The following is a 23,379-nucleotide window of genomic DNA, read 5'->3' as shown; positions in this document are numbered from 1 at the left end:
TAAAGATAAATATTTTATTTGAAGGTATTCTTCAAGGCACGCGGCGCTCCCATCACGGACCTCTCTGGGACTGCCATCCCAGCCCGAGGGAAATGTGAGTAGGGGCCAGGTAAGGGACCTGCGAGAAGCACCTTGGAAGCCACCTGACAGAGTGTAAAAGTGATGGAGAAAGTGGAAAGGTGGGGCTGGGGTGGGGACAGCGCAGGCCCCAGTTCATCCAAACTGGCCTAGAAACAAAGTGTTGAACTCTTGGTTCCATCGAAGTATGATCTCCTCGCTCTTCTCCGGGCTCAGCACATTGTAGGTCTCGTTCAGCATACATCTCATTCGGGACACCTACAGAAGGATGGGTGTACACAGGGCCGACAGTGAGGAGGTGTCAGAACCAGGGGCAGGCGCTAGGGGCAGGAAGGAGTGCAGATGGCCATTCAATAGTTGGAACTCCTTGAGGAGAGAGGAGGCCTAGACTCGGAGAGGAAGTCCTTCACCTAGGCTACCTGATGAATAAGGCAGGGAGGCCAGGCTGAAACTCACCGTCCAGGTTTCAGGCCAGCTGAGGTTCTCCCTCTGGGTCCTCAGGGCACATTCCTCTAATCTGTCCCAGCCTCCCCTGGCCACTCCTGCCTGAGAGGGCCTGGCTCACTCTAAGGCTAGGAAGAAGAGGAGGCTGTGTGGAGCCTTTGCCTCACGGATGCTGACAGGGAACTGTTTCCACGCCTAGCTTCTGGGAGAGAAGGGCTCAGAACAGACCCTCCCAGGGGCATCATGGAGCTGGCAGGAGGTGAGGACGGGGTCGGGGCTCACCTTTCTGTTTTGGTTTTTCATCAGGCACTGTTGGCTTTTGAAGGAACAGTAGTTTGGGTACTGGACATAGTCTGTGTCACAAATCTATACCGGGAGAGCCAGGGAGAGTGACAAAGCATCAAAATCCTGACAGGACACTGTTCTCTAGATTAAGGGTAATGGCAGCCTGCCCTAGGTGGGGCAGGATCCTAGAGAGGCAAGCCTTGCCAAGCTGGGATGAATCCCACTGTGCTTCCTCTTGCCTTCTCCCACCCTCAGTCTTGGGTCCCTGGGAAGCAGCTGGAAGGTAAGGAGAGCCAGCGTGCCTGCCCTATTGGTCAGCTCAGCTTACTGGGGATGCAGAGTAAAGTGGGTAAGGGTCTAGTATATGAGTGGCCAAGGGCTCACTTAATACATGTAGGCCCTTGGTGCTATCCCTAGGAACACACCGACACACACAGATACACACATACACAGACACATACACAGACACACACACACAGAGGTGAGGTGGGGAGACGGAGAAGAAGAGAGTATAGAACTTAGGAAGGTGACTCAGCTAGTGGTTCAATCATCAGGAAGCCTGTTGGTGGTGAGGGGGGAGGGCAGGAGGATCTCTGAGGAGTGACAGTGGGTCAGCCACTCCCCTGTGGATCTTGCCTTCTCTCAAACTGTGGCGTGGGCTTGGGGACTAGCTCTCAGCAACAATAGATGACTAGGTACTCAAGAGGATGTGATTTGGGGGTGAGGGGAAATGTGCTGATATTGATGACCAGGAAAAGCACTAGACAAGATGGGGGGAAGGCTTCAGGCTGAGCTAGAGCGGCAGCTTCTGCAGCGCTGTGAGTGTCAATGTGGCCTAGGGAGGGGGAGGTAACTTGAGCAAAGCCACTCAGCAAATGACTGTCAGGGCTGCGGCTAGAAGCTCCATCTCCATCTCTTGCCCCCCCTGCCCCCGCCCTGGGCTGGAGCGTTCTCACCAGTCAGTGTTTCTACTGCTGTGTTGAACTACTGGGGGGAAGAATGGCAGGAGGCCACCAAGGATGGGGTCTCAGGGCCAGGATCCCAAGCCCGGGCCATCCAGAACCTAGGAAGAACTAGGGATGCCTGAGGGGGCTAAGGGTGAAGAAAAGGGTCTGACCTTCGTGGGGAGATCCCCTTCCTGGAAGCTAAGGAACTCAGCCTTGAGCCAGTTGGAGACTCGCTCATCTTCACAGCCCTTCATGGCAAGCCGGCTACACCAGAAGTCTGAGCTGAGCCCTCCGTACATATCCAGCCCACCAAAGCGGCCTCTTTGTGGGATCTTTGCCTGGGGAAATGAGACGTGTGAGAGGCGCAGGCCTCTCCAGCCCAGGCCTCCTCCCCACAGTCCCCTCGGCGCCTACCGCAGGCGTCCCAGCGGAGGTACCTGGTTGCCGGTGGATATGCTCTGGGCTGAGAGGTAGGGGCTGATGAAGGGTATCTTGTGGGATGCGTTACACTGCTGTCGCCTCACGTTGGCCTCACTGTTGCACTGCTCCAGCTTCAGGGAGCAGAAGGCACAGAGGGGACAGGCAGCTGTATGTCGCCTTCCGAGACTGTCACAGACCTGGGGCGGGAGTTTGAGTGAGAGGCTGAGTCTTGGCAGACCGCCTTTTCCCTTACATCAGCCCTCCAGAGCATACAGCCACAATGCTTGATGTTTTTGCCCTAAGTCCTTCTGCTAGGCCTTCCTCTCCTGTCCTCCTTCCTAAGAGTTCCTCAGGGGCCTCCTCTCAGCAATTTCTGCGTGTTTTTTCAGCTCCTAGGCAATCTTCATCTGCAGGTGGCACCCACATCTTTATTGCCAGCTCAGATATCTTCCCTAAGCTCCAAATTCTCCTTGCCATGTTCGATGCCTAGCTTAGGGATCTAACTTAGCCTAAGTTAGATGCCTAGCTTACAACCTTGTGTAAGCAACCTGAAAAGGATTGATTCTCCTTTCTACTCCATTAATGATAGTGTTAATATTTGCAGAGGTGACAGTGTGTACTGTGGAGGTAGGAGCATCATAAAACCGACACCTGCCTGAGCTACTTGGCAAGACACTGCCTAAAAAAACCAACAATAGACATCAGTGGGTTACCCTGTTTGAAGGCAGAAGGATCAGGAATTCAAGATTCTCAAGTTCCAGGCCAGCCTGGCCTTTCTTTAAAAAACACAGCAAACAAATAAACCCCCAGACAGGCACGGTAACACGTGTCTTTAATCCCAGTACCCAGGAGGCACTGGCGTGTGGATCTGAGTTCCAGGCTAGCCTGGTCTATATGGTGAGACACTGTGTCAAAATCAACAACCCCAAACAAATGCTGTTAACCCCATAAGTACTAACAAATATTGACACTTCCATGGGCCATGGCTCCACGTGGTGAACATTAGCTGGACATGGATGCAGGTTTCTCTCTCTGACCCATTCTCCATCAAAGGCCTATTTCCAAACCCGCCAGCCCCTGCAAGCTCTTTCACGGAATTACCCGGCCCCTAGCTAAGTGCTGGTCCTGAGTGAGCATGCTCAGCACAGGCAGAAAGATCTGGCCAAACACACCTTCTGTGAATCCTACCATCACCCAAGGTGCAGTCTGAAACAGGGCATGGGCTCCTTTTCAGGCCCTGCCCCGTGGCAGCAGGCAAGGGAGACAAGAGCATGACCGTGACCCGAAACCTTTATCAGTTTTCCCTTTTCTGCAGCCTTGGATGTCCAAGGCGGCATTAGGACTTTCACATTAGTACCCTATCTTTTTGATTGTCTTCTGCTGCTCCGCGCTCAATAAGACCGGACTCTGTTCCCTTATCCGAGCGACTGCCCTGCGTCTCTATGACCTCTGAACTTGTATGTTTCTAAAAAACCTCTGTCTACCACGCCCTTCTGTAATACTGCTAACTTCACATTAGCCTCCCACCTCAGGCTCAAGCCCCTTCCGGTCAGAAAATATGTTCATTCTGAGCTCTGCATGAGCTTGCTGCAGAGACTTTGCACATACTATTCTCTCTACCAAGAACCTTCCACTGTGCCCCTTCTTTTGCTTTGTTAACTCCCTTCAGGTCTCAGGTTAAACTCCAGTTTCCCTAAGAACATTCTCTGGTCATGCAGTCATGGAGAGTTACCCCTTCACAACACAGGATGCTTTCTTGGAACTCTCTCTTTTTCCCCTTCACAGTGCTGAGCTCCTCACGTCACCCAGCTCTCTGCTGGGCGTGGCATCAGGTACCAAATCCGAGCGCCTTAGTATGTAAGCCCCCTCCCTCTGAGCACACCCCAGCCTTGCTTTTTCTCCTCTTTCTCCCCAACTAGTTTCCAAGAGAGCAAGCATTATTAAGCATCACAAATGTCTACCAGGAAGTTGGTGTCCACTCAGTGTTTGTTAAAGAAACAGACGAGAGCCGGGCACACGCCTGTGGTCCCAGCACTTTGAGAGGCAGAGGCTGGAGGATCTCTGTGAGTTTGAGGCCTGCCTGGTCTACAAAGCGAGTCCAGGACAGCCAGGACTACATGGAGAAACCCTGTCTCAAAAAACCAAACCAAAAAGAAGAAAGAAAGAAAGAAAGAAAGAAAGAAAGAAAGAAAGAAAGAAAGAAAGAAAGAAAGAAAGAAAGACCAACAGACAATCTGAGCGGCAGATTGGCGCTCAGTGGTTGTTTGCTAAATTGTACCGTTTCAAAACCAATGAACTGGTGTGGCGGTGTGCTCCGGTACACTCAATTAGTAACTACCACCAATACTGAGAGAGGATCACTTCTGCCCGGAAGCTCCCAAATCAACCTGTATCAGATCTTTCACCGGGAGGTGGTAGCGCATGCCTTTAGTCCCAGCAGTAGGCAGGCAGAGGTAGGGGGGTCTCTTGTGTGTTCGAGGCCAGCTTGGTCTACAGAGTGAGGTCTAGGACAGCCGGGAAGGAACCCTGTCTTGAAAAACAAACAAAAAAGTCAAGTGTGGATGAAATGCTGGAACTGGAATCTTTCTTACAGATTCCCTGAAATGCTGTGATGGCAGTCTTGATTGTCAACTTGAGTAGATCTAGAATCAACAAAATGGCCAGCCACTGGGCATTCCTGTGAGGGATTTCCTTGACAAGATTATTTGAAGTGGGAAGACCCACCCTAAATGTAGGATGGCAGCCCAGATAAAAGGGAGATGGAAGATGGAAGCTTTGCTTCTTGCCTGCTTGCCTTCACTCTCGCTGGCAAGTCCGTCTGTTCTGATTCCTTTACTGATATTAGAACCTACTTCACAGACTGAAGCCCAGCTGCTCTCCAGGAACCCTCCATGCTTCAGTGCCTGACTGGGACTGCTCAGACACCCAGCCTCACGGGCTGAACAGCTACCAGACTCTTGGCCGCTCTAGTGTGAGACAACCATTGCTGGACTACCCGGACTGGATCTCGTTACCCAGTCTAATAAATCCCCCTTTCATACAGCCACTCGTGATTCTGCTCATCTAGAGAATCCTGGTATAGATTACGGCACCAGTCCCCCACCGTGACGGCTGCCCGACCTCAGGGCAGGTGGCATTGTGCAAAGTACAGCGTGTTTTCCTTACTTGAATGACTTATGGATTTTCCTTTCTTGCACATAATGCTTCTGGTGAAATGATCACCCATGGACTTACAGAATGCCTCATCCGCCATTGTGGTATTCCACAGAGCTTCTAACCAAGGAACTCTCTTCTCAGTCAGGTAAGTGGCCAATGGGCTACACTCACGGAATTCACCGGAAACTTACCATGTTTCCCACCATCCTGAAGCACCTGGCTTGATAGAATGGTGGAACGAACTTTTTTACTTTTTTCAGTTTTGTTTCATGTGTATGGATGCTCTATGTTCATATGTGTTTGCCACTTGTATGCCCGGTACTCTTGGAGGCCAGAGGAGGGTGTCAGATTCCCCTGGAACCAGAGTTACAGACGGTTGTGAACCACCACCATATAGGTGTTTAGAATTAAACCTGGGTCCTTTGGAAGGGCAACCAGTACTCAAGTTCCGAGCCATCATTCCAAGCCCTGGATTTGGCTTTTTAAAGACAGTTGCAGTACCAATTAGATGGGAGCAGCCTAGAGGGCTGGGGCAGTATTTTTCAGAAGACTGTATATGATCTGAGTCAACTTCCAAGAGATAGCATCATTCCGTCTATAGCCAGGATTCATGGTCCAGGAATCAAGGAGTGGGAAAGAGGATGGAACCACTTACTGTCACCTCTAGTGACCCACTAGGAACACTGTTCTTCTTCCCGTTTCTTGGGATTTAATGCTTTGCTAGCCTAGAACTTGTGGTTACTTTTGGTCTTAGGGAGCACTCCTGTCGGGAATCACAATAAACATTCCAACGGGAAACTGGAGTCGTCCTTCACAGTGGAGACAAGATCATGCCTCGAGTGCAGGAGACCCTCCCTAACGCTGCGACCCTTTAACACAGCCCCTCATGCGGTGGTGCCCCCCAACCACAAAGGTTAGGGTTAGGGTCATTGCTACTCCATAACTGTAATTTGGCTACTGTTATGCATCATAATGTAAAACCTGATATGCAGGATATAATATGCAACTCCCAGGGGGGTCATGACCCATAGGTTGAGAACCACTGCTTTAGGGCCTCTCTTGGGCTTACCATGCCATGTGATTAAGGTCAGTGGGCAACTACAACTCAACCCAGGCAGGACGACTAAGGGTCCAGACCCTTCCAGGATAAAGGAATGGATTACCCCTCCAAGGAATGCACCAAGGCCTTCCGAGGTGCTTCCTGAAGGGAGGAAATACAGAAGGAGCCATAGGAGGAGGTAGTTGTAAATACCAGCTAAGGCCCTACGACCAGTCACAGAAATGAGGATTGTAACCGACAGGAGTGTTTCTGTCCTTTTCTTGTTAAGAGCATGGTTGTGCATAGACACACATGTACTAAGCAGGTATTTGTGTTTTCTTTCCTCTATTTCTTTACCATGTAATGTAACATCCACTGAGATGTTTAGGTGTTGTAAATATGTATTATAACATGTAAATTGTAATATGTAAATTATGAAGACTAAGCATTCCTCAAGGGATTCTGACACCTATTCTTAAATGTGTTTAAGTGATATATGGGGTAGTTGTATCACATTGAGGCACAATTATAATCTTGTCATTGTTTTCATGTGGGAATTAGGCATACCATAAAGCGCTATGATTGGGTGTCAACTGACAAGGAGTGACTTTCTGATGGTTAATCTTGGTTGTCAGCTTGGCTGGATTGGAAAGCAACTAAAACCAAGCCACTGGGAACTCTCTGTGAGAGTTTCTTGACCCGAGTATTTGAAGGGGAGACTGATCCTATGTGGGCAGCGTCCTCCAGCAGCAGCCCAGAGAAAAGGGAGATGGAAGGAGTAAGCTTTGCTTTTTGCCTGCTTGTCTTCACTCTTGTTGGCAAGTCCGTCTATCATGCTGATGCACACTCCATTACTGGTATTAGAACCAGCTTCTTCGGGCTTCCAGTGTAGACTGAAGACCAGCAGCTCTCCAGGAATCCTTGGTCCTTCAGTGCCAGATTGGGACTTCTTGGGACATCCAGCCTCACAATCAAGCAACTACCAGATTTTTCAACCTCTCCAGTGTGAAACAGCCATTGCTGGACTATGTAGATTGTCATTTAAGTAAATCTAATAAACGCACCTTTGATATATATTCATTTTATCAGTTCTGCTTTTCTAGAAAATCCTAAATGGTTTCTGTCATATATTGTTTTTTGGTACTGGGGATTGAACCTAGGGTCTTCTGGGTGCTAGGCAAGTGTTCTACCACTGAGCTTCATCCTCAACCCTCTGTTTACTTTTTTTTTTGTTTCTTTGTTTTGTTTGTTATCTTGAGACTGGGTCTCACTAAGTTGAACTCATTCTGCTGCCCATTCCAGAGTGAATATGTGACTCCTTTGCTTCAACCTCCTCAGGAGCTGGGACTATAGCCCGCACCACCAGGCTCAACAGGAATGGGTTCTATGAACCTTCTGGAAAGAAAAGGGGCTGAGTCTAAGGCACAGCTAGGTACTGAAGGTGTTGAATGGGATTCAAGGGATGGCTCACAGCCTAACAATTTGAAGAGTTGAAGGACGCATTCCAGACTGGACTGGCTTCCAGACTAGGTCTCCAGCCTTCCTGTACAGTAGGCTGGAGATATCCTTCCAAGGAATCTCTTCAACTGAGTCTCAAGCTTTCTTTACCCAGCCCCCTCACCCATGGCTCACACAGTTCCAGGCCCATGGGATGTCCAGTGGCATGTATCCATTAAATAGCATGATGGACATACCGAATCCCCGAAGCCAAGGATCTCCTCCTCCATGTAGCTCCAGGCCTTGGCTGTGGGAGTCATGGTGCAGGTATTCTCCATAATGGAATAGCATAGCACCATCAAGGTCTCCGTGTGGGGCAGCTGCAGGAGGCTGCAAGAAGACAGTACAGGCTGGTGGGGATGGGCTAGAGGGCTGGGGTGGAAACCACATCTACTCTTCCCCTCCGCTCAGTAACTTTGGTCTTGGTCATATGCATTCAGCATGCTATGAAGAGGACTTCCATCCTGGAACCTGAGAGGACCTTGAACCAACTGCCTACTTTTACAAGCGAGGAACTGAAGTCCAAAATGGAGAGAAAGTGGCTGGAGAGATAGCACAGTGGTGAAGAGCACTTGTTGCTCTTCCAGAAGATCCAAGTTTGGTCCCCAGCACCTACTCATGCAGCTCAGAACCACCCATTTAATGCAGTCCCAGGGCATACGAAGCCCTCTTCTGGCCTACTGAGACACCTGCACACATGTACACACACACAAACACACACAGACACACAAACACGCAGACATACACACACATACACCCAAGTAAAAATAAACTAAATATTGAAGAACAACAACAACAACAGAAATAACTTTCTGAAGGCTTTAGTGCTAATCAAGACCAGAGATAAGACCAGAACCCAGGGTGGGTGGGGCTTAAAACAAAGATGGGCACAGAACAGGAGGGGCCCGCCATTGCTAGCTGTGCCTGAAGCCTAGAGCAGGTCTGAGTGGGTCTGGAGACCAGAGCTGGTAAGTGGGCTTCGCATTTCCAAGGAAGGCAGCCGGGACGGCAGGGCCCATGAGGAAGTCACAATTTCCTGTACCTGCCAGTGCTTTGGCTTCTTGAGGAGTCATCGTACAGTTTGTTCATTTCATCCATTTCTTGGGCTGAGCGAATGAGCTCCTGGATGTTCTCCATCATCAATGGGGCAGAGTCCACTTCTCGGACCCGGGGAGTAAAGGAGGAAGGGTTGGAAGACAGGACCTCAGACTGAAACTTGGGTTCTAGGCCTGACTGCAGGCTGGACATGGACTCCAGACCCTCCTCTGTCCCCTGCCCCTCCTCCTTTGTTTCCTCTTCCTCTTCCTCCTCTTCCTCCTCGTCTCGCTCCTGCCCTTCATCTTTCTTGCGCTCTTCTCCCTGATCCTGCTTGCGCTGTCCCGGCTCTTGCTTTTGACTACTGTCCTGCTCCTTGCCTCCCAGAGACAAGGAGGACTGGAGCAGCTCCTCCACATTGTTGTTGAGCCGCTCAGGCCAAGGCTGGAAGGCCTGGCGTTCTGTGGCTGCAGCAAGGGTTAGGAAGGACCAGGGGAGAGAAGGGAAAGAAAGGATCAAATTTCTTTTCCTCCCAGAAAAACCATGTTTACTTAGGCAGCTGTGACCCACAGCAGCTGGGGGGTGGATGCAGGAGGATCTGGATCAGTCCAGCCTGTTCAGCTACATGCTGAGTTTGAGGCTGGAACTGCATGAGATCCTATCTCAAAGCAATATTGACAGAAGGGTTTTTTGTTTTTTGTTGTTTTTTTTAAATCAAGAAATTGGGGCTGGAGAGACAGCTCAGTTGGTAAAGTGCTTGCAAGAGTAGAGACCTGAGTTCAGCCCTTAAAACTGACTTTTTAAAAGCTGGAAATGGCAGCATGTGCTTATAATCTCAGTGTGGAGAAGGTAGAGACAGATGATGCTGAGGACTTACTGGCTAAGCCAGTGAGCTCCAGCTTGCTTGCTTTCTATTATTATTTTTTTGTGGGGGGGATAAGGTCTCTATATGTAGTCTTGGTTAGTCTGGAATTCAGAGTTCCTGCTGTTTCCCATGTGCTAGGGCTAACAGCATGTTCACCATGCTCAGTAGCTCCAAGTTTCTCTTTTCTTTCTTTATCTTTTCATGTGTCTATCTTTTTAAAAATGATTTATCATTATATCTTTTATGTGCATTGGTATTTTACCTGCATGTATATTTGTTGTGAGTGTGTTGGATTTCTTGGAACTGGAATTATAGACAGCTGTGAGTTGCCATGTGGGTGCTGGGAATTAAACTAGGGTCCTCTGGAAGAGGAGCCAGTGCTCTTAACTGCTGAGCCATCTCTCCAGCCCCAGCTCCAAGTTTCTTGAAAGAGTCGATCTCAAAAAATAAGGTGGTCAAAGCTGGACATAGGGGTACATGCCTTTAATCCCAGAATTCTCGAGAGAGAGGCAGATCTTTGTGAGTTCAAGTAGTGATTTCCAGACCCGCCAGGACTTCCTAGGTATGTACACACATTATGTACCAACAACCAATAAACTAATATATAAAAATGAAAGGACATTATCAAACAAGCGTGTCGCCTTCCCTCTTGTCTTACAAGTGTACTTGTTCTCTAGCTCCTAAAGCAAGTGTTAGCTTTGATCCATCGCACCTATTGGAGCCATCAACTAATTCCTTCGCTTTGAATGAGGGGGACCCTAGGAACCAAACCCAGCACCTCATGCATGTTATAAGTACGTGTTCTACCACTGAGCTTTACTCTCAGTTCAGATACTCTCTAAAATGAAGATACTAATTTACAAAGGGCCCAGAGGGCTTTTATTTTTATTTTCATTTTCTGTGTACAGGCGTTCTGCCTGAATGTATGTGGGTGCACCATTCCCGCAATGCCTGTGGCGGCCAGAAGAGGGCGTCGGATCTCCCAGGACGGTGTTAAGGGCTGTTGTGAGCTGCCATGTGAGCGCTTGGGAACTGTGGTCCCCACACCGGGAGGTCTCACCTGTGGCATGGGATATCATCGGGGTGGTCACGGAAGTGGGAGGAACTTCTGCTGGGGAGTCCGCCTCCTTGAGAGTGTTGGGGGATAGGATGGAGACTGGCTGGGAACACCGGACCCTCTGCAAAGAAGAAGGGAATGTTTTTGCTAAAAGGCAGCCACTCCTGCCCAGCAAGTTCCTCACTCCCCTTCCAGGCAAGTCAGAGCTCTCACCGCTCCTGGCAGGCATGAAGGAGCACAGGATGTTTGTTTAGGCTGGGCAGGCATGAAGGAACACAGAATGTTTGTTTATGTGACAGGCTTGCCTTCAACCTTCTCCAGCTGAATTGAGTTAAAAGCAAAGACCCCTTTGAAGCAATGGAAGGGCACAACAGCTTCTGCGGCTTTCCATAGCTCTTCTCTCCTTTACTCACAGTTATGAGGGTTGTTCAGCCAGAATACCCAAGGTCAGCCTGTGCTCACCTGGTCAAACTGACAGGGAGCATGGACTAAGTGATGACCTTCCTCAATCTCCCGCCATCTCTACCTTGGCCCTGGATCACCAGAGCCAACCTTTCTCACCTTGGCATAGTAGACGTGGTTGGAGCAACGATATTGAGAAAACTGGCAGAAGGACTCAAACCAGGAAGCGTACGGGAGGTCAGAGCAGACAGCACCTGAGGAAGGACAGCACCCATGGAGGTGACAGGGTGGGGGTTGGGGTTACAGGAAAGCCAGGGCTGGGTCAAGGTCTTAAAAAGCGAGGACGGGTTCTGGGGTGAGCTGCCAGCTAGCTCCTTCCCGTGACTCCCATATGAGTACCAAGCTTTTGCCCTGAGCCAAGGTGACCTCTGGATGCCTATGTTTGCCCACCGGGCTGGTCCTCACCATCTGGTACCAGTCCGTGGTTTTCATATTGGTCCAGCTGGACGAGGGTGGGGTTCCGGCAGCCGTGGGTTGCACGAAGGCGGCAAGTGGTCTCTGCTTTCCAGGTTGGGGTCAGCAGGGCGAAGAAGCGTTCATATTCAGTGGCTGAGAGGGGGCTGCCTGGAGTGGAGTTGGTCGCTGAATCCTCTGGACCAGGTGTTACAGGCAGGAGCCGCACTGCAGGGCGGGGAAGCAGACGAGAATGGGCCTTAAGCACACGCACTCCCGGGGCCAGTGCTCAGACCCAGATTGGAAGCAGAGCCCGCTACGTGTGTGGGGTGTAGGGGGTGTCTTGGGGTGATGCCTGATGACTGGAGTGGGAGGCTTCTAGGGACAAGACAAAAGAAACTCCAACCTCTCCCAAGCCAACTCGACCACCCGAGACAAGGTGTCTCAGAACCCATTAAAAAGAGCTCTCAGGAGGCAGGGGCCTCAAGCCCTTTGGGAACGTGAGGAGGCCTCAGGGAAGATCCACCCGCGTTTTCAGACCAGGGCATCCTCCAAAGGGGCAAGTCTAGCCTCTCACCTTCCAGAATCAGCAGAAGGAAGCTAGCAGCTAGTTTCATCATGGCCCGGGAAGATCACACCAAAGCGACCTCCAACGGGCTAAGCCTCGGAGAGCGTGGGTCTCGGGCTGCTAACGCGGAGGCAGGAGCGTAGCTGCTACGTCACAAAAGGTGAGGGCGGGGCCAGCCCGCGAGGTAAACTCAAGGGAGCCGCACCAGTTGCAGGCGGGCCCTTGGACCGAAGTGAGAAGCCACAGGTTACAGCAGCCCGGCCAGTCCCTCTTCAACAGGGTAGGCTCTCTGTAGCTCGGTACTACTCTCTTTGAATCTCTTTTTGCGCCGCCGGGAAACGAACTGAGAACGTCGCTTCTCCTATCACAGAGCTACAACGCCAGCTCTGCGCACTGCTTCCTGCCACTTAACCCTCGACCCAAGAGGTGCGTACTCTCACCCCATAAAGAACATGGGCTCGGCGAAGCATTGTACCCATCTGCATGGAGACCTAGCTATTGAGTAGAAGCAGCGCTGTGGGAAGCAAGGCTGGAATGTCTGAAATAAGTGCAGGGAGGAGGAGGAGTAAGGAGGACAACTCTAGGTAAGAAACAGGGCCAAAGTTGAAAAGAAACAGCAACACAGGGTTAACCAAGGTAAACACACGTGTAAAGATGGCTCAGTGGTCCACGGGATACCGTTTCCAGGAGAAATACAATTCCCACAATTCACCGTGGGATGGGAAAAATATATGGTTTTTGTTTTTTTGAGACAGGGTTTCTCTGTGTAGCTTTGGCTGTCCTAGATTCACTTGTAGGCCAGGCTGGCCTCGAACTTACAGAGATCTTCCTGCCTCTGCTTCCCCAGTGCTGGGATTACAGGCGTGAGCCACCACACCGGGTGAAAATTCCTGTTTTATATGTTTTTTTGTTTTTAAAAGAAGAAATCAAGCTAACACTATTACAGCACACATATAAAGCAAATACATGATTTATTGGAATTAGGTGAAAGGTGTTTCACGGAGAGCAGATGCATAATTACAAGGTTCTGAGTCCCCCGCTGCAAGGCACCCCTCCAGGGGATAGGTTGTGGGCTCCACAGGACAAGTTTCAGGTCTTGTCCTGCTTCTGGCAAGCCATCCTCCTGCTTCTCCTCCAGTTCAGAGGATGCACAAAGAATGCTTACCCCATGTACGGAAACAGTCTCTACAATAAACACAGCAGGCTGGCACGGAGAGCTTTTATTTCCCTACCCCAGCTCCTTTTACATCAGAGTCACCTGGGTTTCGCTTTGCCCCTCTCCCATTCAAAGTCAGGATAACTCCCCGGGCCACAGAGGATGGGTAAGCACTCAGGTAGGCAGAGCCCAAAGGATCTAGAAGACCCCTCACCATGGAGAAAAGAAAGGGAATGGAGAAGACAGTTTGCCCTATCTAGCTCCCAATGGGGGGAAGGGAGGACTGAGGGGACTGGGAGAGTGCCCCACCCCACCGTCCCAGTCCTTGAATACAAAGCAGGGGGAATGAAGAATACCCTCCCTCCGAAATGCAGCACCAGCCTCACCATGGAGGCATAAGGACAGCGAGTGGGATTACTTCCCTCTGAGGGAGAGAGGAGCGAGAGCACATACCGTCGGTGGCTGTGGCACCCTCCCTACTGGGGTTTGGATGCAGCCTCAGCACCAGGAGTGGGGAAAGGGAGAAGGGATGCCGGTACTGCACTGTCGACACCTCCCTGGACCCCCAGTCCCCAGCACAGGCATTCCTCTCTGTTCACTAGCCCAGGTCAGGGGGACTCGGAAGAAATCTGTGATGGAATCCAAGGAAACCTATTTCTTCTTTCGTTCTTGGGAGCAGCGTGGGCAAAACCTAAACACCGACACAGAAGAGCAGGGCAAGCAAACCGTAAGTGAAGCCTGTGCGCTCTCCTCCACACTCCGCCTTGGGACACATCCATCCAGCTCTGTCACTTACCATTTCCCTCGAGGCTTGGTTGTCAGCCCCACACAGGCAAAGTGGAACCACTCGATGGAACACTGGAAAAGGAGGATGGAACACAGTAGTTAGGGACCTGTGGAGGGTGGAGGGGACAGGACCACCTGCACACTCCTGAGAGGGGTCCCTTTACTCCAGCCTCAGATGCTTCCTCAAGTCCTGAGGAACCCAGTCCAACCACCATCCGGTTTTGCAGTCCCTCTCTTCAACGGAATCACCTCCTCCTCTTATTCATGCCCTCATGCCCCTCAGAGCGCCTCCCCAACCCTGAGGCAAACGGTTCTCACATCTGGGTTGTCACAGCCAATCATCTCTCCATAGGAGACCTGGTGACAAAGGCAATATGTGGGTTCGTTGGGATCCACAGGCATATCCAACACATCAGAGGGGTGGACACTGCCAAAGGTCACTGAGGGCATCCCATACTCAGGACTTCTGCATGCCAAGAGGAAGACAAATGTCATCTGCAGGAAGGGAAGCTACGACCTGAGCTGAGGTGACAGAAGATCACGGTGAGGCAAATGATCTGTGGCGGCTTCTCCATCCAGCAGACACGAAGTGACAGAGAGAATTACTGGCACAGAAGACAGGGAAAGCAGCAAGAGGCAGTGCTGGCTGGGAGGTGGGTGCCCTCTTTTGTATACTCACGTGCGTACAAGTTTTAACTTCTTCTGGGCAGCCTTGGGGGCCTCTTCATCTGAGTTTTTCCCTTTGGAACGGGCTCGGGCAGCTTTTTTCTCCTTTTGAGTCCGGCCTTCTAGGAAGAAAGGGTAAGCCAGAAGGCAGAGACAAAAAGATGGGTTAAGTCCTCTTTGTTCCTGGTCCAGGCAGAGCTGTACCCTCATAGCTGGAGCTGGCCTCTTTCTTCTCCCTCTGCATCCTCGCCCGCTCTCACAGCCCCACCCCCTCCTCACTCTTTTTGCCTTTGCTGGAAGAGCTGTCATAGTCACTTGACTCGATCTGTTTTTCCTTCAGATCAGCCTCAAAACGGGCCAGGTCCGTGTCCAGCCGCCGAATGTGTTTGTCCACCTGTGGGGGAAGGAAGAAGGGAAGAGGTACAAGGCTGGTTCCGATGAAAGAAGACAGCTAAGGTAGACTGATGGATCTCCCAGACCCAAAACAGATCCCAACACGGTTGAAGGAGGGGGTCTAAGACCCTGAGGATTAGATGGGAGTTAGGTGGGAAGCCACGAACAGGGCCATACCATCTCATAGGTCTGCATGGCAAGCTGCACCTTGTCGTCACCAAATTCCTTGCACTTGCCATAGGCCTCCTGGATCTGTCTGAGAAGGGCCAGTTTTTCCTCGGAGCTCAGGCTGCGGGCGCTACTCATATATTCAGTGGCCAACTTGTCAATTTCAGCCTTCAGGTCTACAACAGAGACAGAGGCCTGGGTCACAATGGCCCCTGGTGGCTAGATACTTCTTCCTCTTGTTCCTTGGACCTTTTCCATTGGCCATCAAAACCTTCCAACTGAAATGTACTGAATATTCACGGGTACTGTGCCTTGTATTCAAGAAACGCAACATACTGAAATTATTTGGGCCTCTTTGGGTTTGTTTTGAGACAGTGTTAGAATGTAGCTCAGGCTGGCCTTGAACTTGGGATATCCTCCTGTCTCAGCTTCCCTAGCTCTGGGATTGTAAGCATGTGCCACTGTGCCTGCTGTGGATGTCTTAAAGTGCCTTCAGGGTGCAGAAAACATGGCTGCCAGAGTTGGAAATGAGGCTACCACAAAGGCATTGTGGGATTCTCTGTATGACATGTTAACATGTAGTACATTTCTGATGACGTTTCAAGATGATTCTTTGCAGGGCTTGCTTGATGCTTGCCTCATGAGTTTGGTTCCAGAGGCCACTTTGTTTCTTGTCTTAACAGCATCTCCAAAGAGCCCTGTCCTGAGTGCTGCAAACCAGGCTGTGTCACTCACTGGTGTTCTAGCCTCCAGGGTTCTCTTGTCTTTTTTTGAGATGGAGTGCTGCCCAGGTTGGCCTTGAATTTTATGGTACTTCTGCCTAAGCCGCCAAGGTGCTGGGTCTGAAATTTTAACATTAGGTCCTAATTCCTCAAAGAATGCTGCTTCTGCATCCTTACTGTCCACCCTACTTTTTTTTCTTTCTTGCCTTTTTTTTTTTTGAGTACCAACTCTCACTCCGTAGCTCAAAATGTCTTAGAACTTACAGGCTGACCTTAAACAGAAGCAAATCCTGCCTCAGCCTCCTGAATGCTGAGATTACAGGTACTATGCTCATCAGTTGTAACTTGCTTACAATTCTTGTCTTTTTTTTTTCTCTCTTCATCGTAGCTACTGCTCAGAACACATTAATACTAAAGGGCTGGCAATGTCCCAGAACACTGACTTGAAGATGTCTACTCCCCATGTAGGGCTCATAAAAGTCAGTAGAAAGAGCAAAGACTGACTGTAACACAGGCAGTGGGGAGCGTCTGGGAACGTGTTATGCTCATTCTGCACTGTATCCCAGGCCTTTAGAAGAAGTGGAAAAAGCATACGACTCCGTAATCTCCAGCTGGTTTCTGTGCATGGGATCAAGAGTGAGAAGAGCACTGCAAAGAAATCCAGCTGAGTCTAAGCATCTGGCAGGCAGTTGTCAGAGGCAGATGTCCAGGGTGTCAGGTGATATTCACTTTCATGAAGATGCTCAGCCAGATGGCTTCACATGTCCTAGCCTGTTATGTCTTTGAACATGGCTACATAGGATGGAATTTAAGACTCACGTATCCTTCAGTAGGTATGGGGAACACTTTCAACACGAACCTTAAATCTGGAGTAGAGCAACCTGAGCATTGCAGTATAGCCTTCCTTAGGCTCCAATCAGATACCTCAGTGTAGCCAACTCAGCTCCAAGTCCAAGGACTGAGAGGACCTATAATGCGCCTGTGAATTCAGGAATACAGTATGGTGTTCCTGATGTTAACTGATGCCTTTTGTTTTCTTTTCTTTTTCTTTTTTCTTTTCTTTTTTTTTTTTTTGCCTTTATTATTGGTTAGTTTTGCCTTGCAGACCACAAACTACGTATGTACCTGAGAATGACCTCAGGAGTTTTTGTTTGTTTTTCACATCAGGGTCTCACTTGTTGACCTGGAACTCAATATTCAGACCAGGCTGGCCTCGAACTCAGAAATATCTACCTGCCTATGCTACCATGCCCTGCCCTTCTTTCTTTTGAAGAGCAAAGTTCCTGACAACCACATGAACTAGTCTAAAGCCCTGTGTATTTTGTGATAACATAAAATGCAGTGAGGTATAACTTGTGGTTATCGTGCAGAGGAAACACGTAAAAACAGTAGTAATGTCTAGGGTTGGCATACTGAATTCTGGAGGAAGGCACAAACTCTGGACCCTATTATTTACTTTGTGCATAATTTATATGGGTGTGGATGACCGTATTTAACGTTTCACAGGCGGAGGTCAGAGGACCAGCTCCAGGAGGTTCTTTTCTTCTACTGTGTAGGTCCTGGAGATCAAACTCAGGTCATCAGGCTTAGCAGCAAACACCTTCACCCACTGAGCTGCCCAGCACATCGGGATTCTTTTTTCTTTTGTCGTTTTTTTTTTCAAGACAGGGTTTTTCTGGGTAGCTTTGGCTGTCCTGGACTAACTTTGTAGACCAGGCTGGCCTCAAACTCATGAGATCCACCTACCTCTGCCTCCCCGAGTACTTGGATTACAGGCGTGCACCACTGAGCCCGGCCGCGCCTCTGGATTCTTAAGATATCATCTCAATACTCCATTTGATGTGGAAAGGTAGAAATGAGGATGACCATTATCATCATTTAGGAATTCCATGAGAGTCAGACTGGAGAGATGGCCCAGTAGTTAGGAGCACTTGCTGTTCTTGCACAGGACCTGGTTTTGGATCCCAGCACCCACATGATAGCTCATAACCATCTTTACTCCAGTTCTAAGAGATCTGATACTGTCTTCTGATCTCTGTGCAGCAGGCACACATGCTGCACAGATATACGTATAGATAGAACACATACACCCCCAACCCCCAAAAAAGTAAGTCATAGTCCTCCAGATTATGCCAGATGGTATGGTAACAGAAAGTAGGAAAACAAATGATGATAAACAAGAGTCTGTTATTCTGTACGTACCCTCTGTCCTTTGGTCTAGATCCCTCATGAGCTGAAAGTTTCTCTGTAATTCAAATGGGAGGTTTTCAATACCTAGGAAGAGAGAGAAATAGCGGACTATACAGAAGTCTTGGCAAGTGTTTTACAACTGAACTTCAGCTAGCTACAGCTTTTTAAATTCACTTCTTTTTATTTATTATTTCTGTGATGCTGGGGATGGAATCCAGGGCTTTAGAGTATGTGAGGCAAGTGTGCTACCAGTGATCTGTATCCCCGGCCCCAGAGCTCCTTTTAAAAAGAAGTTCAAGCTGGAAACAGCAGCGGGAGGCAGGGGAATTAGGGAAGTCAAGTCAGCCTCAGCCACACCGGGAATCTGAAACCAGCTCAGTTACACAAGATATTGTTTTAAAAGGCAAAACAAAACAAGAAACAGATAAATAGACAGAAGTAAAGTACAGGGCTTGGAGAGATGTTCAGTGGACAGGAACACTGGCTGATCTTCCAGGACTAGAGTTTGGTTCCCAGCACCCATGTTGAGTGGCTTACAGGTGCCCAGAACTCCAGCTCTGGGGGCGGGAGAGCGTGGTATCCAATGCTTCTGAGTTGCAAGAGGGCCTACCTGCACGCATGCATATCACACACAGACAATTAAAACTTATTTTAGAAATCGTTTTCTAAAAAAGTCCAATTCAGCATTAAAGAAAGAAGTGTACATAGTTCAGTTTTCCCTCGTTTGACACTGGATTTCTTTTTTTCTTTTGGTGACTGGGTATCTGAGGCCCAGGCTGGCCTCAAACTTGCTTTGTAGCCAATAATGAAAACAACGAATTTCTGATCCTTCTCTATCTACCACCCAAGTGTTGAGACCTAATAGTCTTGTGTCAATATTCCAGGTGTATGCAGTGTTGGGGATCAAACATAGGGTCTCTTGCATGCTAGGTAGACACTCTATCAATTGAGCTGCATCCCCAGCCCTGAAATGATGGATCTGTGACAGGACTCATTTGTCCTCTCTCAAAAGGGAAGACTCCCCTCTCTTTTTCAGCTAACCTCTCTTTCTCTGTGCAACCATCGCATCCTTTTCCTTTTGGGGAACCTTATTCTAGAAACCAGTTTTCTCCTTATTTTCAGTTTCTGCCTCCATCTTCTTTTTTCTCAACTTAAAGGTACTGTCCCAGTTCCTTCGGCACCCGTCACACACACTGTAACCTTCCAGGAACGAACTGTGTGTATTCTGCTCCTCTGCCCTTGCTTATCTCGCTGAGCCACTCCTTCCGCCTGCTTTCTCTGCTCGCATCACATGCTGGCCTTCAGAGTGCCTCTCACACTTGCCCTGAGTTCTGTCTTCCTCATCCCGCCCATACTTTACCTGCTCACCCACTGATTTCTACTCATTCTTCAGTAGAACCCGATTTTCCCAAACTCTGACAAATTTATATAAACAGGTTGTCAAGGTGGTCTAGTTAGTATTTTTAGTATTTAGCCAATCATAACTAAATAATTAATATAGTTAACCCGGGTCTGTTTCCCTAACCTTCCAGAACAGACACACGTCTGTATCGATTTTAAATTTCCCCCATGTTTAGAATTGCCTTGTATACAGAAAGTACCCAGTAAAAACTTGGATAAATATATTATTAAGCCACCCCAAAAGGGCAAAAATCTCTTTCGACAGGTTAACCTCATATTTATTCCTGTGACTGAACCTCAATCCCAGGGCCTTGTCCCTGCTAGGCAACTGCTCTACTGTCACCTGCTCTTTTTTATTTTTTAAAGACAGGGTCTCATTATGTAGCTCTCACTATATAGGCCAGGCTGGTCTCAAACTCACAGAGATCTCCCCAAGTGCTGGAATGAAAGGCACATGTCACCACACCCACCCAAATTTTTAAAGTGTTTCAATAAATCCAATTCAAACTTAAAACGTTTATACTAAACTAGGCTTGGTGTCACATGCTTATAATCCCAGCACTGGGTAGATGGAAAAAGGTCCTGGAGTTCAAGGCCATCCTCAGCTGTGTGTCGGCTTTGAAATCAACGTGGGCTACATTAGACACTGTCTGAAAAAAAATGAAACAAAAAGGTGATTCTGCTATTTGAACTTCTTAACTCTGCCACCACCAGTTCACTAGGATTACTTTATGTCACCAGCAGATACCAAATCAAATGACTCCTTTTCCGTCCTACTCTAAGGAAAAGTATGAGACAAATATTACCTTCTCTTTCAAGTAACTAACTTCCTCCTAGCATTGCAAATAATAAACCATAGACCTTCTGGTAAGTTCAACACTGACGTCTTGCCCTTTAACTGCTGTTTTCTTGAGGTCATCATAGTTTTGTTTAGTTTTGCTTTTTTAATATTTGGCATCACTCCTGAGTCTTCTACACGGCTGATGGTATAGTTTATCTTATTTTCCAAGCAGAATTCTCCTTGGATTTTCCTTCTTTCTCAATCACGAAATCATTCAATCAGTCTTGCCATGTTTAATATCTAAAAATTTCTGTCATTCTCTAAGACCAGATCTGCATTTCTGACTTGGACTGCTACCCTTATCTGATCAGTCACTTTCCTTTATTAAAGTCAACACTCTATTTTAAGATGCAGACATCTTAGTTTGAAATAAAAGATTGTCTAATCCACCTCCAGCCTATTTTCCACTTTCCAGTCTCTCAACACACACTTCATTTTATAAGAAATGGCTTTTGCTTATGAAGGAAAGCTTTATCAACTCAAGCAATCGCTCCATTTCATCCACCACACAGCTTTATGAGAAGCCACTTTTGACACATAAATACTAAAGGAACTAGATCAAATATTTGCAGCTGCTACTAATGGCAGTGAGCGATAACGACCCTAAACAACATAAGAGAGAAAAACAGAGAGTCAGCAAATACCTTCACTGCCATTCTTAACCCTTCAAAACACAGCCCTGATCCCACAGGGCAGCCCTTCCCTCCTTTACACCATGAGCGAGGCCTCTATTCCCACTGCCCCGCCCCCTCCTCCTTCACCCTCGAGTAAAATCTTCCCACGGAACCCTTTCCCAACTGTGAGCTTCAGGCCACTAAGACCTCGGGGTCATAAATTCTTTCAACCCGGACCCTCCACATCACTCTATGACCCATGACTCCTTTCTCCAGTCGGCACTTACTGTCCAGATAATGTTCCAAATACATCCCAGCAGCCATCTTGAAGCAAAACAAAGCAACTTCCGATCCGCCCCGGAAGTGACTGAAACAAGACCGGCGCTAGAACCACTCTTGAATCGGAACCTTTCTGTACCTGAAAGGACTTCCGCCCTTACTAAAATATCGCCCTCAGATACGTCCGCCCGACATTGAACGTTTTTGAATGGCTACTCACGATCGCCCACGGCGAGGTTGCTTCAGCCTGCTTCCGCCCTTCCAGTATCTTACTGAGACAGGTATGACATCACACGAGGTCGCCATTTTGCATTCTCTAGCAAACTTTTTTTCCCTCCCCTCTCCAAAGCAGGAATGTTTGGTAAATTGGGGAAGAAACAGTACTGTTAGAATTATATTCTGTAAATACCGGCTTTCAACAAGTAAGGACTCAAGCTGTTTCGCTTTACTTATTATGATTTTGGTTATCAAAGGAGTCCCAGCTGAAGCAAAATAGTCTCCGAGGCAGATCTTCGGAAGTTGTCAGCCTTGCAAAACTTAACCCTTTACATCTCAGTTCACTCACTAAAACACAAGGTTTCTTTGTGCAGCCATGGCTGTCCGTGATCTCAGAGACCCACAGGCCTCTGCCTCGCAAGTGCCGAGATTAAAGGCGTGCGCCACGGGAGATCTTATGTTTTTTTCCTTTGTATTTGAACTTACGATGCTAACATGATCTGAAAGGACTGGGTCATCAAAAGTTTTTAATAGACATCAGCCTTCACCTTAGTCAAAGGTATCACCCATTGCACAAAAGCAAGAGCCTGCCTGGCAGGTTCCTGTCTCTTAGGGAAACAGAGCTCAAACCCTGTAAATTAATAGCGGTGGTAGATTCTTGCACATCACCTCAAGTTCATACACCTTTCATAGTAATTACACCACAGACTTTCAAGATAAAACTGTAGCTCACCTTCGACCAAATACGTAAAGGGCATGACAGAAGCCCAAATGTATACTGAGCAGCTGCTGGAGCATGGCATGTGGACTCCACTCTAATACAAGAGCACGCTGTTGGATAATTTAATCTCTGCCCACACCTTTTCCTATACAGTGAGAATAGCGGTAGGCAACATTATCATTGGGTTGGAGTGGGAATGGACATTCATCTGCAGATGCCTACTCCAGTATCTGTGATAAAAACAGGGTTGCCAGAGACTGGGTAGTCAGTGAGAGGAGAGAAAGGCATCAGGAAGCTAACCAACAATGGCATACTGAGGTACTGTCTGGATGCCTAGTCCCAAATTAAACGGAACTTACTTAATGACTGTTGATCAGTTCTCAGATGTGAGAACTCACTCTTTGTCAATTTTTCCAGTACTGTATTAAGGATTGATTCTTCATGAAGCAGTCTTGGGAAGTTAGCCCAGTCATTTGTTGGTAGATGTGAGAAGACTTAGAGGTTTCTTGATCATTCTCTGTCCAGTACAACTGTCTTCCATTGTTAGGTGAACATGATACCCATCATATAATTGGAAACTCACTGCATTTTATATTTTCTTCAGCCCTAAACCTAGTAGCTGGTTATAGATCCCATCACTGGCAACCTCTGGTCTTAGGCACTGCAGTCTAATGAAACACGTGTATGTACACAACACCCAGTAAATTTTGGACAAAACAAACGGGAGGCACAGGTAGTGCAGGCCCTTCCAAGAGATCTTTCCCGTGGCCCCACAGGGTTTCTGTGTAGTCCTGGCTGTCCTGCAACTCAGATCTGCCTGTCTCCGCCCCTCACAAGTGCTGGGGAGAAAGGTGTGCATCACTGCTCCTCAGCTTTTCTTCTTTAATGTTGTGGAGGGTAAAGGGTAAGGAATATAATTGTTTTGTTAAGTGAAACCTTTCCTCACATGTAGGCAATGCAACCCCCAAGACAGAATTTGT

The 23,379-nt window shown here is 48.4% G+C and overlaps 2 protein-coding genes across 6 annotated transcripts; both read right to left on the bottom strand.

Annotated features, from left to right (window-relative positions):
* Positions 1-13,048, bottom strand: Acrbp (acrosin binding protein). 2 transcript variants are annotated; one of them, XM_021637024.2, is made up of 10 exons: positions 12,256-13,048; positions 11,691-11,906; positions 11,385-11,479; positions 10,827-10,944; positions 8,909-9,368; positions 8,064-8,196; positions 2,192-2,371; positions 1,925-2,092; positions 805-888; positions 1-336 (listed from the first exon to the last, which is right to left on the bottom strand). In XM_021637024.2, exons 1-10 carry the CDS (start codon positions 12,296-12,298, stop codon positions 214-216), a joined length of 1,620 nt encoding a protein of 539 aa, XP_021492699.1. In that variant the 5' UTR covers positions 12,299-13,048; the 3' UTR covers positions 1-213. The 2 variants fall into 2 exon arrangements, with proteins under 2 accessions (XP_021492699.1, XP_060240205.1); XM_060384222.1 differs by lacking the exon at positions 805-888.
* A 150-nt stretch (positions 13,049-13,198) lies between these two features.
* Ing4 (inhibitor of growth family member 4) lies at positions 13,199-21,623 on the bottom strand. Of its 4 annotated transcripts, none has more exons than XM_060384223.1 (8): positions 21,471-21,623; positions 18,340-18,411; positions 15,425-15,591; positions 15,134-15,248; positions 14,868-14,976; positions 14,507-14,654; positions 14,199-14,260; positions 13,199-14,093 (listed from the first exon to the last, which is right to left on the bottom strand). In XM_060384223.1, exons 1-8 carry the CDS (start codon positions 21,505-21,507, stop codon positions 14,054-14,056), a joined length of 750 nt encoding a protein of 249 aa, XP_060240206.1. In that variant the 5' UTR covers positions 21,508-21,623; the 3' UTR covers positions 13,199-14,053. The 4 variants fall into 4 exon arrangements, with proteins under 4 accessions (XP_060240206.1, XP_060240207.1, XP_021492696.1 ...); XM_060384224.1 differs by having other exon boundaries at positions 15,143-15,248; XM_021637021.2 differs by having other exon boundaries at positions 14,868-14,973; positions 21,471-21,622.
* Positions 21,624-23,379: the final 1,756 nt, after the last annotated feature.

This window comes from Meriones unguiculatus, chromosome 5 (genome assembly GCF_030254825.1).
Source record: "Meriones unguiculatus strain TT.TT164.6M chromosome 5, Bangor_MerUng_6.1, whole genome shotgun sequence".
NCBI classification, from domain to species: domain Eukaryota; kingdom Metazoa; phylum Chordata; class Mammalia; order Rodentia; family Muridae; genus Meriones; species Meriones unguiculatus.
Note: the sequence above shows the minus strand (reverse complement) of the source record. Positions and strands in the feature narration are given on the sequence as shown.